At 43.5% G+C, this 20,480-nt stretch overlaps 1 protein-coding gene across 6 annotated transcripts in view; it reads right to left on the bottom strand.

Annotated features, from left to right (window-relative positions):
* The window catches only part of COL4A4 (collagen type IV alpha 4 chain), a 131,602-nt gene that overhangs the window by 16,377 nt on the left and 94,745 nt on the right, over positions 1 to 20,480 (bottom strand). For all 6 annotated transcript variants that reach the window (XM_053904232.1, XM_053904233.1, XM_053904231.1 and 3 more), the window contains 8 exons: positions 20,356 to 20,430; positions 16,662 to 16,769; positions 15,950 to 16,057; positions 9,779 to 9,850; positions 8,493 to 8,621; positions 8,288 to 8,401; positions 6,903 to 7,058; positions 3,367 to 3,489 (listed from right to left, as the gene is read on the bottom strand). In XM_053904232.1, the coding sequence (XP_053760207.1) occupies positions 3,367 to 3,489; positions 6,903 to 7,058; positions 8,288 to 8,401; positions 8,493 to 8,621; positions 9,779 to 9,850; positions 15,950 to 16,057; positions 16,662 to 16,769; positions 20,356 to 20,430 (885 nt within the window). The remainder of the gene's footprint in view (positions 1 to 3,366; positions 3,490 to 6,902; positions 7,059 to 8,287; positions 8,402 to 8,492; positions 8,622 to 9,778; positions 9,851 to 15,949; positions 16,058 to 16,661; positions 16,770 to 20,355; positions 20,431 to 20,480) is intronic.

Here is a 20,480-nt window from a genome sequence, read left to right as displayed (position 1 = left end):
TAACACTAACCAATAATAATAACAGCTAATATGAACTGCTTGTCATGCACTGGGCTCTGTGCTAATTGCTTTGTGATTAAAGGCTCCAAACAAGCCTGTGTGTGTGTGTGTGTGTGCTGCTATTACTAGAACATTACAGGTGAGAAAACCCAGGTTCAGGTATGTAAGTGACATATCTAAGGTCACACAACTGACACATGGCAGAGTTTAGATCAAAATCCAAGATGGCCTGGCTCCAAACCTGTGCTCTTAACCACAACACCATACTGCCTACAGAGCTCTTCACATTAGCGTGATAAATTCCAAGAAATACAACATATTTAATTTTTAATTTTTTTTTATTTTGTCAATGTTTATTTATTTTTGAGAGACAGAGAGACAGAGTGTGAGTGGGGAGGGGCAGAGAGAGAGAGGGAGACACAGAATCCGAAGCAGGCTCCCGACGCAGGGCTTGAACTCACAAACCATGAGATCATGACCTGAGCCGAAGCTGGACGCTTAACTGACTGAGCCATTCAGGCACCCCGAAATACACCGTATTTGAAAACACACTGCTCACCAGTTATGGGTTTCTTAAAATTCATACAAATGTGCAAAAAAAATGTAAGAATATCAGTGACTAGGGGCGCTGGGGTGGCTCAGTCGGTTAAGCATTTGACGTTGGCTTAGGCCAATTCATAGGTTTGAGCCCCACGTCGGGCTCTGTGCTCACAGCTCAGAGCCTGGAGCCTGCTTCAGATTCTGTGTCTCCCTCTCTCTCTGCCCCTCCCCCGCTCATGCTCTGTCTCTCAAATATAAATAAACATTTTTAAAAAATAGCAGTAATTAGGCAGCAAGAAAATTGTAGAAAATGTGGCCATAGTGACATCATAGGCTGCATTTTAGTTATGTCTGTGCAAAATGTACTTGAACCCTGTAAGCTGTTTGGAATTTAATCTCTCCTAAAATATCGTATGAAACCACAACCAACACTGAGTTGCATGTATATTTACAGTACATATAGTTTAATGTAAAACATAGCTTTTCCATTCTGGGTGACTTGAGAGAGATGTATATGAATAATTTCTATTTTCCCTGGATAACCTTGTGAATTCTGACGGAGTGAAGGAAGCAAGTAAGGGAACAGGGGGTACGTATTTGGCTCGTGCTTCATATTTAGGATTCTGATGTTATCTTCAAATGAGTTTATACATACAGACCCAGAGAGACACTAAAAGGATGGAGGTGGAAACATTAAATATGAAATTACAAATTTTATTTTTTTTTAAGTTTACTTATTTTGAGAGAGAGAGAGCACACAAGCGGGGGGAGGGGCAGAGGGGGTGGGTAGAGAATCCCAAGCAGGCTCCACACTGTCAGCGCAGAGCCTGACGTGGGGCTCAAACCCACGGACAGGGAGATCATGACCTGAGTGGAAATCAAGACTCAGATGCTTTAACCGACTGAACGACCCTGATACCCCAAAACTGAAACTTTGAAATATAAGCATTTAAAATAGCAGTCTTTTTAAAAAAAAATCTGATTTTGCTTTTCTTTACTTTTTAATAAACCAGAAGCTGAGTGGGAGGGGCCAGAGCGTCTCTTGTGTAGGGACCCCGCATTCCGGACCAATTTTCATTGGGGTTAATAACAAAGGCCTGGAAAAGAGCAAATGCATGCACTCACTGTGTTTCTTTGCTTTTTTTGAGAAACTCTTTTTAGTCTGTTTGAAAACCCCAGACACGAAATAATATGTTGCTTCTGCCTCTGGAGGGGTAAGTGAACATTTAGTTGAAAAGAATCGTGGCATTTTTATTGTAACGCACAAAGAAACTTGCTCCTTGAAAATGGACCTCGATGTTGTGGGAAAACCTTGCCACAGCCCCTTACTGGGTATGAAGGATCCGTCTTTTCATATTGTTGTTGCTACTTATTTTAGGGATGTTCTATGTGTTTATATGGTAGAATTCATAAAGAAACTTGCATTGGTATGTACTAGCCCTTGACAGAGAAAGCACTCACACTCTGGGCCTGAGTTGAAATTCTGTAAGCTGAGCGTCTTCCCTGCTTTGACAACCTTATAATGAGGCTCGGCTTTAGGACGCTCTCATATGGGGTTACTGTATCCGTAATGAGGAAGCGAACACACCGAAACCTCATATAATTACAGCACCCCATCTACAAAAATGTAACAAAGTTTAACTCACAAATAGAGCAGAAAAGGCAAGTACAGAAATAAACAGAAGCCAGATTTAGAGGAAATGACTAATTTTATAGCAATGCTTACCTCTGGCACCTGGAGAGATCCAAAGCCAAAAATCCAAGCGCCACATAGTGATTTTCATGTGGGGGAAAGAGATTTTAAACGTGTGAATTAGGACAAAAGTGAAATAGGTTATTCGAGGATACACATAATAATTTGAGGATGGCATCAGTAATGAGCAGAATGACAGCATCTTATTTACATGACAAGCCTACATCGATGTTACTGACAAGAACGGCTATGATTTCATAATGGGATGTTCGTGTCTAGAAAAAACTGAAATAGAGCTCTCTTGCACAATATAAAATTCGAGCTGATTTCATATGGCGAATAGGCTCCAATCTAACATATACAGAATTCCGTTCACGGGCAGGCTTCTGAAAATTTCATATTATTTATGTGCTTTAGCTCAGTGTTACAGGTTATGCACAGAAAGGGAACATGAGAGGAATCCAAGTATAAGCTCTAGTCGTGTTGCTCTATGATCCATCAGAAAGCAGTGCGGTTTATATTTATTCTTTGGACTGCAGTGCTAATTGAGGACACTGGAAAATATTCTGAACTGACACCACATTATCGTCATATTGATTAAGGATCTCCAAAGATATTACTTCTGCCAATCTCAAGTATGCATGTCTGTTTGCCCTTCCAACTCTTCCTTGGCTGGTTTTGACCCGAGGTTGGAAACGTGTGGGCTACTGAGCTTAAACTGAGTAGCCTTTTCACCTTCACAGACACTAGTATACTTTACAGAAAAAGTTAAATAAAGCATCTAAGAAAATCAGTGGGAATTCGGGGACAGAAATGAATAGACAGTCCTCACATACAATAATCAAATCAGTCTTTGCCTCTTGTGTGAGGGAACACGGATTGAGCTACCTTAGAAATGCTGCACGTAAAATCAACTCCTAATTTGCAAACTTACTCATTCTAATGATAAACATTAGTTTACCAAGCATAAGACTCTGTAGTCAGGCCTGAAATAAACATAATCTTTATATCGGAAACAGACTAACTCAGAAGAAACTGTAGGCAATTTCAGAATAATTACTTTCTGAAAGTGGACCATCACAGCTAATACTTTTAAAAAGGCTGCACGTAGGCTTGGTGGGTGAGATAATTAGGCACTAGGAGCTTACCTGGAGGCCCAGGGGGCCCTTGCCTGCCTGGAAAGCCAGGTAAACCCTTCTCCCCAGGAGATCCCGGAAGTCCAGGTGGCCCCTGTAGTCCCGGGAATCCAATTGGTCCTACGAAGAACATAAAAATAGGGGCCTGGAACAGAGCAATATCAAGACAATGCAGGTCTGATGGGCCGAACTCAGAGATTCACTTCAGCAAAATTCAGGGCCAATTCGGTCTTAGAATCCAGGCGAGTTTCTCACTTTTTTCTGTAAAGCTGAGAAGAGCTGCCTCCGTCTGAAGGAAACACAACAGTCTATCAAAAGGACTAAGGAAAACGGTTTCACGATCAAAACAAAACTAAAGGAGAAGGAAAAAGCCTGTAATCCTGAACTTTCTCGGCAGACAGTGGACGGGAAGCGCAAACAAGGAAGGGCGCTTGGCCATCTGGGAAAACGTGTCCCCTGGCCTGAGCTCCCACCTCTCTTCCTCACAATCTCCCTTTCAGCCCCACCGGCCATCCAGTGCCTCGCATATGCGGTTCCTTCCCTTCCGTGCCCACCGAGGCCTCATTCTGTACAGTGCTCAGCAAGTCTCACTTCCTCGGGAAAGCCATCTCCAGAGCCCCAGCCCAAGTCCCTAGAATTGTGTTTCCTTTACTCAGAGCGCCTGCCTCCATCTATATGGATGACCCTTTAGTGTGAATGTTTATCTTCCCCCATGAAACTCTATGCTGAATAAGAACGGGGACTCTGTTTAAACTTGTTCACTGTTACGTTCCTGTAGGTACCTAATAAATGTTTGTGGGATAGATCAAATACAGTAAAACCTTGGATTGCGAATAACTTGTTCTGCGACTGTCCCACAGGATGAGCAAACATCTCGAATAAATTTTAACTTGATAAACGAGCGAGGTCTTGTAATACCAGTGGTAAGTGACGCCGAGCGTCACATGATCCCAGCTGAGCCAATGGCTCTTCTCTCTCCTACTCACTGCGGGATTGTGGGTGATAGTCTCCCATGCTCAGATGCTCGATCTCGGGCCACAGCGTTCAGCAGAAATCAGTGATTTTTCAGAACTCTGGAAGGTGCCCACAATTGGCAATAGTGTATTTTTTGTCACTTCAAAGCACCTCTGGACAGTCCTTTGCTTTTCCATACAAGAGTGAGCTTAGGGATGTTTTGCTTCATTCTAGGTCAGGCTGCCTGCAGAGAGAGACCCTTTCCTCTGCCGCCGTATTGCCAGTTACATTAAATACAGTATAGGATGAGTTTATTAATACTGTACTGTAGTCAATATCTGTGTGAGTGTATACAGTGGACCCCATGCAGAAAAAGGTTCCGTTGAGCCAACAGCAGCGATTCTGTTGGTGATAGTGAAAGTCATCCTGCACAATAACCCTCCTGTCTCCTGTACCCCTCACACCAGCCACAAAGGTTTTCAAAAGTAAGTGCAGGTTAATTTGTTTACTTTTCTTTTCACTCTGTATTTTCTTTATTATTTTTTGTTATATTACAGTATTGTGATCCCTTTTATATGAATATTTTGGGTTATGGAACGAATCATCTGAGTTTCCATTATTTCTTATGGGGAAATTCACTTTGATATACAAGTGCTTTGGATGACAAGCATGTTTCCAGAACGAATTATTCTCACAAACCAAGGTTTCACTGTATTTCCCAATAAGTCTGAACACATAAACTGAAGAAACTCCCTCCTCTCTTCCACAGTTAAACACTCTTTGGGCCATGTGCCTGCTGGGATGGGAGTTAAGAAGCATGCTTGGGGGGGTGGGGGTGCCTGGGTGGCTCAGTCAATTGGGCGTCTGGCTTCGGCCCAGGTCATGATCTCGTGATTTGTGAGTTCAAGCCCCACATATCGGGCTCTGTGCTGACAGCTCGGAGCCTGGAGCCTGCTTTGGATTCTGTGTCTCCCCCTCTCTCTGTAACCTCCCCTGCTCATGCTCTGCCTCTCTCTGTCTCTCAAAAATAAATAAATGTTAAAAAAAAAATTTTAAGAAGCACACTTAGGGGTCTCATCAATATTTCTAACTCTGTGTATGTCCTTTGGTTACCTATACTGCATGCTATTTCCCCAATCCTGAAGAATATTTCCAGGTGGAGGTTCATTCTCCAGAGCAGCAAATGGGAAGGAGGAGGGTCTTATTTGGGAAAGGGACAAGGTTGTAGAGCTAACCTTCTCCTCCCTTTTGGTGACTTGGCTTGTAGCATGTTTGTCCAATTCTGGGGTTCAATAACTGGAAGCCCACATACCTGCAGATATAAGCCACATTCTCCAAAATTGATTTTACTGCCAGTAAAGTTGAAGATGCTTGTTGTGTATTGTTGTGCAGGTTGTGCACTGCACCATTACACGGATGCTATTTGCACTGTAGTCATGTCATTTTGATCCCCTTTTTTCCCTAACCTTTGGCTTTATTTTGCGCTTGGCTCAGACGTTAGGCAGGGTGCCAATTATTGGGAAGACTTTGACAGTTACTTACCTACGACATTAGGGGAGCTCAAATGAGTAACCATTATTGGTCCCTTTCAACAAAAAAGTTCTATGAACTGAGTAATTCTCTGAAATCCTGGTGACCAAAAACTAATATCCTCAAATACTAGCAGTTAGGTAAAAATGAATTAAAACAAATATTTTAGCTTTAAATGGCGGGGGAATTCAGTAATGGAGACTCTTTCAGGACCATAAAAAAGCCAGGTCAGCAGTCTCAAACCAAACTGTCCAGTACAGAAGCCACTAACCACATGTAGCTACTGAGCCCTTGAAATGGACACATCCAAACTGGGCTGTGCTGTAAGTTTAAAACACACACCAGACTTCAAAGGTCAGGGGGAGTGTCTCATCTGGAGAGGAACTAGGTTCGTACGCATGGCCCTGGTGGCCGCATGGATAATTGATACCAATGATGATATGCTAAGGTAACATTTGAATATATTAGGTTAAAGAAAATAAGAAAGTTCATTTCACGTGTTTCTTTTTACTTCTTAAAATGTGGCTACTACATCTTTTAATTACATGTGTAACTTGCATTATGTTTCTTTAAAAAAAAAAAAAATATATATATACACATAAAAGTTTATTTACTTATTTTGAGAGAGTGAGAGAAAGAGAGGCAGAGAATTCCAAGAAGGTTCTACACTGTCAGTGCAGAGCCCAACGTGGGGCTTCACCTCACAAACGGTGAGCTCATGACCTGAGCCGAAATCCAGAGGTGGACACTTAACTGACTGAGCCACCCAGGCGCCTGTCCCGTGTTTTATTTCTATGGCTCAGTTCTGGTCTAGGAGATTATCAAGTACGTTATTAGGGGCTGAAGGTGACCTTGTGTTTCTTCTTCTTACTTACCCAAATGTCACCCAAACGTTAAGACTCTTTGGGAAAGTCAGGGCATTTTGGAAATGCAGTCACTATTTCCATAGGAAATGAGAATTACCTCACCGTGGTGCAGAACCCCAGACCCTGAAGGGCAAGATCACAAAAGTCTTCACGCACTACTTCAGAAATAACTTGCATTCCTACCTTTCTGGCCATCTTGTCCATCACATCCCGGGAAGCCTTTGCGTCCTGGAGGGCCTGGGGGGCCCGGGAGGCCCGGGGGACCCGGCAGACCCCGGTCTCCTGGTTCCCCTTTCAGAAGGTCAACACTCCCAGGGGGGCCCGGGGGCCCGGGTGCTCCTGACCACAAGGAAGAAACAAAAAGCGTCCTTCAGTCAAAGACAAATATGAGTGCTGGCTGCCTGAGAGCTTCTTAAGGAAAGTAACTGAATGCAAGCAAAAGATGGGGGGGGGGGGGGGAACCAGAAGAAGAAAAAAAAAAATGAACAGTATCAGAAGTGAAACAGCGAGTGTCCCCTGGAGGTGAAGCTGGGAGATGGTGTAAATGGCCCGTCAGCAGTCGTTAGACAAATGAAGCTACGGAAAGCCTCCCTTCCCTTCCAAGCCATTCCTTCTGGAAGCATGGTTTTATGGCTTTTCTTTGCATGCCATCCCACCGCTTCGATATGACAGGTAGAAGGACAGATGGACAGACAGAAGGACAGATGGGCGAACAGAGAGATGGATGACAGGCTTTTGAGAAAACCTGGCTGATGGAAAAGGAATATTCACTCAACTACATGTACGATTCTATCTGAAAACAGGTGTCTACGCACAGGAAGTGAGCCCAAATCCTATTCTCCTTAGCTACCTAGAATATTTTGGAGCGTTTTCATTTTTCTCAGGGTAAAATAGAATCACATAATATTTTATCCTGCCCCGACTAAAATCCCAAAGATTTAAAGGCAGTGGGCTGGGTCTCTCTGAAAGAGCTCCGTGAGCTATTAGGAACATGACTGTGTGCACTTTGCAAAACCCCACGGCACCACGCTGTCTCCCCCACGCCCCAGCCGGCTCCAGTCAGCCCCTACTCTGTGAAATACTGCCTTGCTGGGCTTTGTCCCCGCCAAGGGCTGAGAGGAACAATGTGTTCTGTTAGCAGCACTTGAACAGACTGCTTCTGTGTGTGCCAGGCCTGGGCGTGGTCGTGCTGGCCCATGGCGGTGCACGTGGCAGGTGCTAGAAACCAACAGGCAGAGTGAGATCCCCCCCCCCACACCCCCGCCAGCCACTTCTGACCCCTTGTGCTCAGCATCCCCCTGGCGCTGGCGATGAGAAGGGTCTGCTGGGAGTCAGTGTCCCCAGACGGAGATGCTTGGTAGAGCTGGACAGAAGACTGAGCTCTGAGCTCTGGCTCTGGGGGTGGTCCTGGCAGCCGGGCACTGCCCACACTCCACCTCTCCCCTCCGCCAGACTGTCGGGGCTGCTGAGGGCCTGCGACTCCGCCATTCTCTGGTCCTATAATCCTCCGGAGCTGGCAGCATCTAAGGAAAGGAGTGCCAACATCCTCTGCCAGGATTTTATCATACCTCTTGGACCATCGGGGCCGGGAGGTCCCTGATCGCCGGGGGGACCTGGGTCAGGAATGTCACCTTCAGGAGCTCTTCCTGTGGCACCTGCAGGACCAGGTGATCCAGGTCTCCCTGAGGAGGGACGTGTTCGGAGATCAGCCTTATCACATTTGGAAGGTTTTGACTGAGTTATTGACAGAGGAAAAAGCATGCTGCTTCTTACCTGGGGGGCCGGGGGGACCTTTTTCTCCAGGAAGGCCTGGGGGAGAAATTCCTGGGCTCCCGGGGTCTCCTGTCTCCCCTTTCGGCCCAGGTATGCCCATTGGGCCAGGTGGGCCCACTTCATGCGAACCTTAACGAGGGAAACAGCATTAGTTCTCCCTGTTTGATCCTCTTGTGGCTCCTGGAAAAGAACTGCTTCCAAAGGGGGTGACAGGGACACAGCGGGTTGTGCTGAGAACAACCGCCTGCCCAGTGGTGACCCGAAAGGCTGCGGACTCCCCCTGGGTCACCATGTACCCTCTCGCGCCCTATCACACGGTCAGGCACAGGTTGGGTTTATTTTATGGTTATTTCCCAGACTAAAAACAACAACAACAATACAACAGCTTATCAACGCTCCAATGAGATCCAGCAATAAGTCACTATGAACAAACTGGTTTGAAATTTAAGGTGGAAATTCACATATAAATGGAAGCATCATGGAACTTCCCACGGAAAAGGGGGAAGGAACATCACTGGTTTCTTGGGGGAGGCACACATATAATCAGACTATTTGGAAGAGCCCCCAAAATGAATCCTACGTGACCTGCATTAATTCTTGACCTTCTGAACTGTACAAAGATTCTGTCTCTCTTCAGCAATGGGGCCCGACCTAGGAGCACAACAACCCAACTCTCCACCGCAGACCCTCAGAACTCCGTGTCTGATTCCAGCTGCCTTGTCTGATTACGAGCTTAGTTTCCTGAGACACTGAAGCAGCAAACGGGCCCTATATTCAAACGCCAGAACAAATCTCAAATGCGGCTGTTAATGATGAGCCTATTCGTGATAACAAAAATACCAGCAATTTGCTCAGGTAATTTGTTTTAGCAGCAGCCTGTGGAGGGGTGCTAGAACTAGTAATTAGGCCCACGGGGTCGTACCTGGCATCGCAACACTTAAAACAAGACCACAACAAGACCTCCCAACCATTTCTTTGTTATTTGTCACATTTTGAAATTTGGCCCCACCTAAAGCAATTACTCAGAGTATTTTTAGCAGGGAGAAAGCCCCAAGTAACATCAACAGAAGTCACTGTTAACCAGCCACTCCTTCTTAAATTCGGTTTTCTCAAAGGTCTTTCTTACGTAAGTCCATCTTCAGTACGAGAAATAGTTCAAGAGTGTGCCTCTAAGCTAAGCCAGTTTCTTAGTTTCTCGCCCCAAGTTGTGTGCAGTAAAGGCACGCCAGCGGTATCTCACGGTCTCCTGACTGCAGTTTAATCGCTCACAAAGGGTTTTCTCTTACCTGAGGCGCCTTTGGCTCCTTTCTGACCCTTTAAACCATGCAAGCCGTTCAGACCGGGCGACCCGGAGGGACCTGAAACACATCACGGGCCTGTGATCCACTGGGGAAGACCGGATGTTGAAGTCCACCGGTCACCCAGCACAGGCACCAACCAGGGGAGATGATTCACTGATGGCAGCCCGACAGCTTCTCCAGGAGGGAGCCATGAGATCCTACCGTCTAGATGTCATTATCAAGGCTAAGTCCGTGCCAGTGGTTATTAACACATTCATCTGATGGATACTTTCTGCAAGGCAGCTTAATGCATTTCTTTGGTTTTAACACACTGCTCTTGGTCTCTGACCATATCATGGATGTCTCTCTTTATCCAGATATAGTCTAGAATTACTGACTGTTAGTGCAGCAAGGGACCTTAGATTCTATGACAATGAACTCATCCTAGAAAAAAGAGATTGGAATGGAGCAAACCGAGACTTCCTTCCTCCCAGGCTCAGGATCTGTCCACTCCATCACAGTGTGTGGATACTAATTTCTTTGGGGTGTAGTCAGGTAAAGATAGTAAGACAGTAAGGACAGGTGGGGCCTGTGGCATACTGGGGAATACATGACACATTTAACTTTTCTTTAAGCACCGTACTAGTCAGAAAGAAGAGGCCTACAGGTCAAGTTTGTTGATGCTATTTCTTTGCAGCTACTTCTTTCAAAAAGAACCACTCTGATGCCTCTTTACTGAAACTAAATTTATTTCATAACGATCAATGAAAACTCCAGTCTCCGTAATTAGGTATGATCTCATCGATGTCTGCATCTCTAGAACCTTCTGCCAGGCATCAGTATAGTCCTCTAAGGAGACATCTACCAACCTGACTTTACTTAAGTTGTCATTGAACACTGAACACCTATAAATCTAAAGATTTGCAAATATATCACTATTTAAAATATGTATTTACAAATATACAACTATTTAAAATACATATAATACATTTATATGATAATATATAGTATATTTGTACTTATACAGTACAAGTATACAGATTTATAGGGACGGAGTAGAGAAAGAAAACAAGGGATGGACGGAGGGAAGGAGGGAGAGAGGAAGGGGAAAAAGGCAGACAACTGATACGTACAGAATGTTTCCCGGGAGCTGAGCCCTCCACCACATGATTCATACATGTCTTGTCTTACTGACTGATTTGGAGGAAAGAATCTTCTCCTCAGCCCCTGTCCAAACCTTGTGACCTTCCAAATTCATTGGTGGATCTTCATCCAAGGCTGAGAGCCAGCCAGCCATTCCTTGTTTAGGGCCACATCCCTCTCATTTACAATAGTAACACCCTAGCACACAGAAGGTGCCCCTTGCCTACCCCACAACACCTACACAGAGCTCTCTCGATGCCCATGTGCCGGTGCCTGCCCCACGCTGTGCAACAAGCGTGTCTTTGGGTGAGTGGGTTACTTTGGGTAAACTAAGTACAAGATCGGGTCTTCTTAGTTTCCCAAGCCCCCACCTGGCACGTCTCCTGACACGCAGTTGGTGTTCAGCAGGTGTTTGTTGAATGAGTGAGTGGATGCATGAATGAATGAGTGAATGAGAAAATGTGCAATAGGGAGGGCCAGCGAATGGGTGGAAAGAAAGCTGCAGGAAGGAGGGAGTCCAACTTCTCTTTGCATGTTACACGTTCTTTGATAGATTTATGGGAGGAATAAGAGTTGGTGAAGTTACAGGCATCCATTTGTGTATAAATAATTTATGTGCTAATTATTATCTCTTCATTAATATGCAAGTCCTCTGTGGGCTTCTTATTTAAAGATGGAACACTTAGCTGGTTCCATTCGATTTATTATCTGTACTTGAAATGGACACTTAGTCTATTTTTAAACTCTAAACTTCAGATCAGTGCAAATGAGCCGTATTCTCTCACACCAAAAAAAAAAGGGGGGGGGCGAACGCACCCTTATTTTTCCTAAAGCTCTTATTTCCTAACCACTTTTAACAGCTCTGGCTGAGTTTATTTTTCAATCCTTTTTCCTATTAATGAGCCAACGTTTCAAGTTTGCACCAAAAGAACACACAGACCTTCATCTGCCAGATCTGGATATTTATTGCCATCTATCTGAAATGATAATAGATTTTTTGAGAACACTTTGCTATTTCAATGTGTTTTGATCTCCAGCTTAAGCCACCAAGATTGATGGCTTGGGGGACTTCGCTGGGGTGGAATGTCTCAGCTTCTGCCAACTCTGCATTGTCCCATCAACGCGTCCAGATCCCGGGCTGTCACAGGCCCAGCCCCTCACCATTGTTGAACTGGCCGACCCTTATCTGACCCAATGTTATCTTTCTAAATTGAATGCAGCTACATCTGGGTAGGATTTTAAGGACAATTTTTCCTTTTTACTGAAAGCTTTTTATCAATCCCATCTCTAAATCAGAAAGTTGTTCATGCATAAAATATATACAGCGCAGATGAGAGGCAATTAGGCTAACAAAGCACATTCCTTGGTAATGAGGATTTTTTTATTCACCTCTCTGGCCATCCTCTGGCTTACCAACCATCATTTAAGGCTGCATCTCCCTGCACTCACGGGCCGGGGCACTCTACCCCCACTCAGAGAATCGAACCTTCTGCTCCAGCCCTCATGGGAATCACAGCCTCCATCCGGGTTAGCCAGCCCACTCTGAGACTGGTTTTCCACTGGGGTTTTCTTTTGTTCTAAAGCCTGAAAATGCTACTCTATCCCCAGTGGCCTTTATACAGGTTTATACTTCTAATGGGATGACTGCCTCATCCCTGTTTGTGAGGGATTTTCCCGAGGCACCCCTCGGTCCCAGGCAAACCGGGACAGCTGGTTACCCAAAGGTGAAAGCTGATGGGAAAGAGACCTACGTAACTACAGGTTAATGGCCGAACGAAGCTGAAAGCTTATCAAAACAGATTCTGAATTTATTTTTAATCCAGAAAATACGGGAGTGCTTACTAAGGACAAGCACCGGAACATAAAGACATGGTCTCTTAACCCCTGGAGCTTCAGTCCCCAAATGTACTTAGTGACAGCTGCTGACAAGACAACGCAGAGCAAGAGAGAAACAATCCCTGACCCGATAGAACAAATAGGCAATTACATCGAGAGTGATAAGTGCTGTGTGGGGGCAGGGCCGGAAGGGACGCTCCCTTCGGTGTAGAAGCAGGAGAACATTTCCACGATTTTCTCGGCTGTGAGATGTGTGGCATTTCTTTCTGGATACAAGACATTTCGAGGTGCCTTTTCTCTGACGTGACAGCGTGCTTGCCACCAGCCAAAACAACCCACGACACCTCTTTACACTTGTCATGGTGCAAACAGCTGTCTTTAGGTTTTCGTTGTGGCGATCTCAGAATGCCCAACGAGGAGCTGAGTGTCTTCCTTTCAAAAGAGGGCAAATGGTATCCAGCCATTTTTAGCAGATGTTTAAGTTCAAGTTTAAATCTGACTGAACTCAAGCAGGACTGGGAATCCATGTGGCCAGTTCCAGCAGGGCAAACAACTTTGAGTTCAACAGCTGGTTTGTTCAAACAAGATAATCAGTCCCCTTGACTTATTTAGAACATACTTCAAATATTTAGTTTCTCAGATCAAAGTGTTTCTGCTGGAGCGCGGTTCATTTTTATATCAGCAGGATAAACGGCAACAATGGATTTATGTTGTGGCCGTTTTAATTTTTAGGAATGTAGCGCACGGTTTTGTTTTGTTGTTTTAAAGCCCGGTCGTTTGTTGGGCTGTTTGCAGCGAAACAGTGTCACTGCATGGTCAGGAAGCACCATTGCAACATCCGTCTGTATCGTTCCGATGGGTACTCGGGCTGACATGTTCATTTTCTCCCCTTCTCCCAACAAACTCATGATTTCATACCACGGAACTATGATGTCAGGGGAAACTGAATTTTCGAGTAATTCTGTTCCTCAGTCAACGTCATTAGCTACTGGTATTTTAATAACATACCATAGTGAAATGATGTGATAAACGCAAACTAAATCGAGAGACAGACAAACCCACAATAGCGACATGAGCCTGGTCACTTCAGTCAAACTGAGTGTATATTGTTTTCAAACCAAGAGGTTTGAAAATCCTTGCTATTTTTATTAAACTAGGAGGGTGAGAAGAAAGGGAAATGCAGTAGGAGTGGTTAATAATGGAAATAAATGGAAAAAAATTTTTTTGAACCGATTTCATCTTCCAACACTCAAAACGGTGTCCAAGAACACCCCACCAGGGTAACAGGGATTTCCAGTGGCAGCAAATGGCCACAATCACTACATAAACTTTTAACATAAAAAATGATCACTTGGTGGGGGTGCCTGGGTGGCTCAGTCAGTTAAGCATCCAACTCTTGACTTTGGCTCAGGCCATGAGCTCACAGTTTGTGAGCTCAAGCCCTGCGTTGGGCTCTGCATTGACAGTGTGGAGCGTGCTCGGGATCCTCTCTCTCCTTCTCTCTCTGCCCCTCCCACGCACGCTCTTTCTCCCTTTCTCAAAATAAAGAGAAACTTTGAAAGAAGTGCTCATTTTGCCTGAGACCCTAAATTTATCACAAATCACCGCACTTCACATTCAGTGCCAGTGAAGAGGGAGAAGAACGATGCAAAGACATCTTACTCAGTGATGGGAAGCGGAAGCCAAATATTTGGCCGCATGGAAATACCTAAGTGTACCAACTCTCCAAAATAAAGGGTTCCCTTCTCTGCAGAGTTGTTCCAAGTAACACATACCACACTAGTACTTGCTGGAAAACAGGAATTATCTGAAAACTACTCGATGAGGGAAGAGATGAAAGTGTGGAAAGTTTTCATTTGGATTTTCAAAACAACAAGGCAACTAAGAACCCAAAGGAGGGGTTTCCAACTCTTCTGAGAGGAAGTAATTTTCATTTGACCGGAGTTTAGTACATGGATGGCTCACCTAGCAGAAGGAAACTGAGAGGAAAGGGGAGGGGAGCTTGATTACAGGAATCCACCAACCAGGGCTTGAGCCTTCATCTGCTTATTCAAGTGAAGACCCTCATCTTCATCACTACTAGCTCAGTTGTTCATTCTCGATTCGTCCATGCCTCTGTTTCTTAATTTACTCACAAATTTAAAAAATATAGGGGCACCTGGGTGGCTCCGTCGGTTGAGCGTCCGACTTCGGCTCAGGTCATGATCTCGCGGTCCGTGAGTTCCAGCCCCGCGTCGCGCTCTGTGCTGACAGCTCAGAGCCTGGAGCCTGCAGCCTGCCTCGGATTCTGTGTCTCCCTCTCTCTCTGCCCCTCCCCCGCTCACACTCTGTCTCCCTCTCAAAAATAAACATCAAAAAATTAAAAAAAATATTTACAGTAGCCCTCCAAAAGACTTACTGGGTATCCACTGGATGCCAAGGATATAAAATCACCTTCTACTTCGTAAGAAAGACTTCTCAACAATATACAATATAGGTGCTGTGCTAGAAGTATACACAAAGTGGCCATGAAAAGCTTTTTTTCCCTAAAATGGAAGAAATGGATGAAAGAAGACTAAGTAGTACCATGGAGGGATGGAGGGGCATGAAGATTTGTTAATAACAAATAAATATGGCAGGTGATATGATATATGGTATTACTGTAACCACACTTATAGCCGGTGCACTATTACCCATCAAGACCAAAAATGCAACCAGGAAAAAATGTTTCTTTATCTAACAAAGTTCATGAATACGAGTAACTTTCTTCATGGCATTTTAGTCTTTTCCTTCCACTTAACACAATTGGTAAATATATATTTATTTACATATATGTTTTTAATATGTCTCCCTTGCTACATCCACTGTGAGCTCCATGAAGTCAGTAACCGTGTCTATTTTCCTCAAAATTGTGTGCCTAGCGTCTAACGCACAATCTAGAATGTAACAGATGCCTCACTATCTAAGGGAAGAACAAATGAAGAGGCCTGAACTCTACAGGAAACACTGGGGGGAATGCCCTAAAAAAAATGGCAGCACCACCATTTTGGTAGGAGGCAGGTCAAGAGACTAGATGCATGGCCTGAAGCTGTGAGGGAGGGAGAAGAAGGTACTAACAGGCATCTGTGGGAAAGGGGAGGGAGCCATGAGCAAGATCAGTGTCACTCAGGGCAGGAAAAGCACCGCAATTTGCCCTCATGGGGGGGGCTTCCTTTTTACCTTTTATTCCAGGAAGACCTGGTGTCCCCGGGTCCCCCATCATGCCTCTTGGCCCAGGATCCCCCATGTCTCCTGGATGTCCCTTCAGCCCAGGTACTCCTGGATCACCTGAGGATAAGAAGGAGGTTCTGCAGATAGCCAGTTGATATATGAGTTACCTTAATGGGGAAGGTAGGTCATCTGTATTCTTAACACATGGGAACATTGTCTTTTTTTTTTTTTAATTTGTTTAAATTTTTTTGTCCTAGACCTCCTAACTCTAGAGAGAAAAAAATATACTTAGCCTCAGATGGAGCAAATACACTTTGGAGTGATTAAAGTTGCCAACTGCAATTTCAAACTTTCATTATATTCTGAATGTGTGACATTTGCCTTAAGTCTAAAGGAGAAAAGAAAACCAGCATCTGAATGGCAGGTAGATTAAGGAAGGATGGAAAGGGGCTTTTATCTGTCAGCCCATCACTTTGTACCTGGATCCTTGCCAGGCTCTTAACAGGTATTGTCTTCGTTTACTTCCAGACCAACCCAACGAGACTGGACTAGCTCAAACTTACAAGACAGGAATGGGTAAGTTTCAGTCATCTGTCCAAAGTCACAGGTCTGGGAAATGGCAGAGTCACATCTGAAACTAGGTCTAAGTGAAAGCTGGCCTCTTCCGTTACACCAGAAGATAGATGAGTGCCCGGAAGTTTCCAGGCTCCTTTCAATGTACCTGGACAGCCTGGTGGTCCGGAGGAGCCAGGTAGTCCTGGCCTTCCAGGTGGTCCTCTGGGCCCTTGAACACCCGGGAAGCCCCGCTCTCCAGGTGCTCCAAGATGTCCTACAGAAAGAAAGATCAAACACCTGAATAATTGGACACTGGTCTTTGAGGTGGTGAATCTATAATTATCTCCAACCACAGCCCCTGCCATCCTTTTCTATTATTACTTGTTTATATTCATAATCTCTCTATTGAAAAGATAACATTAAGGAAAAAATGAAAACAAAACACTTCGAATCCTCCCACCTTAATACAATTTTTCATATGTGTAACAATGTGCAAATAAGGCCCACGATATTATATTTTGATGTTTTAAATTAGCATCGTATTATAAGCAATGGCCAAGTTTGCCATTATTTTTCTAATTACTGTTTTTAAATGACTAGCTGATAGCTTAGGGAGTTAACCTTAATTAATCTAATTTTCTCTTACTATTGGCCACTCAAGGTATTTCTCTTTGCTGTTATGCATAGTGATCTTTATACATTTTTAATCGATTTTTGTCGTATCAAATCATCTCCTTAGGAAAAATTCCTAGGAGTAGAACATTTCTAGGTAACATTATATGATATTTTTGGGTTTTAAAAATGCATTAAAATGCTGAACTATTTCAAAGTAAATGACAGACATCAAGGAATTCCATTCCTAAATACTTCAACAGGCATGCCTGAAAAAAAAAACACCATTCTCCTACATGGCCAAAATAACATCATCACAGCCAAGAAACTTCAGAACAACCGTTAACATCATCTAGTACTCCTTCCATACTTGAATTGCCCCAAGTGTGCCCTTAATTGTCCTTTACAGCTCGTGTGTCATCACTGGGTCCCATTCTAGAACCACACATTGCTTCTGGTGGCTCCTTCCCTTAAGTTAAAGAAAAAAATCTACTAGAGTCTCTTTCTCGGGACAGAGACTTGCTGAAGAGAACATTTCGCGTTGCCTTTTTGGTCTTTTAGAAGAGACCATTCTGTTCTTGACAGAGGCTGTTAAATGGTTTATTTAACAGTTAAGGGCTGCACCTCTCACACCACCCCATGTAACCCCCCGAGATCTCGTGTGCTCCCTGAGGACCTGATGGTTTGTTGGCTCCTTTTCCTGCTAATTCAGTCAAAGGAAATAATATCTCACATTTACTTTAATTATATTTATTTGATTATTAGAGAAGATGACTATTTCCGCACGTGTTTATGTATATTGTGTCACTTTAATACAAGTTAGACATCTAGGATAAGCCGATAGTCTGTGCTGAAATCAGCCAGTTGAATCAGCAAATAGGTGTAGAGTTCTGTGTTTACAAACCCATGGTGGGGCATAGTCCTTATTTATTACAACATACATGAAACAAGCCTGTGTTAATCGATACCTGTTCCCTGATCAAATTTAAGATCTATGGGCCTCACTGTGTGTTATTTTGTTTACCCTGAAAACATTCTTGCAGGAAAGGGAAGGCGGTATTATTTTCCTCTCCAAATGAAAAAAATTAAGGGTTGCCTCTCCAGTCACACCTGTATTAAGAACAGGACTTCTGAGTTAATTTATGCTGTGTTTTGTCTCTGAATGGAAAGGGGGAGGTGAAACTGAACCCAGTAGGCTCAGGTAAAATCCCCTGAGACAGATGTGAGCTCTATGCCTTCTCACTGGACTCGATCAAATTCAACCCATGCAGCTTTTCTCCCGTCAATGGAAATTGTGTATTTAGGTAAACTCTGTGCCAGTGAATAAACATATGATGTAATTTAGAAATTTTAGGCTAAAGTTACGGTGTATGAGAAAAAGAACAATTTAAATGGTGAACACCACAGGACACCAGGGAAATTACAGTAAGGAAAACTTTCCTTAAAAGGTCAGCCTGGGGTGCCTGGGCAGCTCAGTCAGTTAAGTGTCCGGCTCTTGACGGCTCAGGTCACAATCTCACGGTTTGCTGAGTTTGAGCCCCACATCGGGCTCTGCACCGGCAGCATGGAGCCTGCTCGGGATTCTCTTTCTTCCTCTCTCTGCACCTCCCTTGCTCATGCTCTCATTCTTTCTCTCTCTCTCAAAAGAAATAAATTTTTAAAAATGTTTAAAAAAGCTAGCCTCAGTGTAAAATAACTCAGATTGATAATTTTTAACTTAAAACATTAGGTAATATTAAAGGCCTCCAGTTGGAGACTAGTTTCAGCTTATAAAATCTTACTATCTTCATGGTTTACATGAAAATACCAGTAAATGTGGAATTTTCAGTTAACAGACTGCTTTCAAGGAATCTTATTTGATCCTCAAAACAATCCTATAATTATGCCAGTTTATAAGTAAGAAACTGAGCTCACAAATGATGAGCAACTTATTCAAGATCACATGGACAGTAATGATGGAGGCTGACTTTGAACCACTGGCTTTCCTTCTTAAGGCTTCTCCCTCTGGTATTTATTAGGAACCTCCCTGATGTTAAGCTCCCCTCAAATGTACATTTAAGCTGTACATTTTGGTTAAACTATTATGTCATCTAAATCTATTTGACCAGGTCAGAGGTAAAAGACGGATATGAAAGACAGTGGAAAGTTCTTGCCATTATAATAGCTTGTTTTTCTGTTAGAACTCCATTTTTAGCAATCTTGTGGTATAAAAACAAAACAGAACAAAATTCTGATAATACTTCTGCTCACATATTCCTTCTGGTGTAGGTAATGAAACATGACTATTGTCAAAGAGAATTTTAAGATAAAACACAAAACTAGTAATATGAGATATTTTAATTTACAAGGGACCCATCTAAAAACAAACCTATTTCTAACCTGCCCATTATTGGCTGAATGGGATTCTGCACACTTCTTTAACCAATCGTTTGTGGATGACATTTGCTCCTTCCATGCAATGCATGCTCCTGTGCATACATCTTTGTACACTTGTCTGATAATCGAATTCAGATAAATTCCTACAAGTAAAATCACTAAGTTAAAAGGCATGTATGTTTCATCAACGGTGGGTCAGGTACTGAAGCAAGCCTAAGCCTCGAGTGGAGGGCAAGAACTCACAGGTACATCCCAATCCATTCTGAGGGACTACATGTCAATTGTCAAAATACTATTTTGAACAATTTAGATTCATTGTTGGTGATGAAGTTTAATTTTTTTTTTTGGTTTGGTTTTTAGTAAATGACATATTTGGTAAATGACGTATTCGATGAGATCTCAACAATGGCACTCCCCACTGGCATTCACATATGATTTTCTGAGTAAGAAAGAAAGGGCTGCAATGACAACCTGAAGCTGTGGTCAGTGGGAGTGGTTATTGCTAATGTATCATTTATAATTCTAGAGACTGGGACATGGTCTGGCTTTTAATTGCTTGCAATAATCATTTTTGACCAAAATGTCAAAATCTGGGCATGCCAAGGGGAGTGGATTGTTATGTCAACCTCATAGGTCATGGGGGCCATGGTGGAAAAAGACTGAGAATCCCTGGTGTATAATCTGATGTCCTTCTAGGCCAACGATGTGGTGGCAGTGTTGAGACATAATCCTTCTGAGATGTATCTTAACGGGCAAAGGGGGAAGAAAATACTGATATAATCATTGCTGGGTAGGAGTATAAAGTAATTGTCCAATTTCTCAAACCAAATTTATTTTTTTTTGTTTTAATAAGAAAAAATATGTAGCTATACCTGGACATCCAGGGCTACCTGGTTCTCCCTCGGGACCAGGTGGGCCAAACTGACTAGCAGGGTCCCCTTTGTTTCCTGTAAGTGATAAAATGCACATAATATTACTTATGAGAATTTAATTTTGT

The sequence above is a fragment of the Panthera pardus genome, unplaced genomic scaffold (assembly GCF_024362965.1).
Source record: "Panthera pardus isolate Hobbes unplaced genomic scaffold, ASM2436296v1 HiC_scaffold_10, whole genome shotgun sequence".
Lineage (NCBI taxonomy): Eukaryota > Metazoa > Chordata > Mammalia > Carnivora > Felidae > Panthera > Panthera pardus.
Note: the sequence above shows the minus strand (reverse complement) of the source record. Positions and strands in the feature narration are given on the sequence as shown.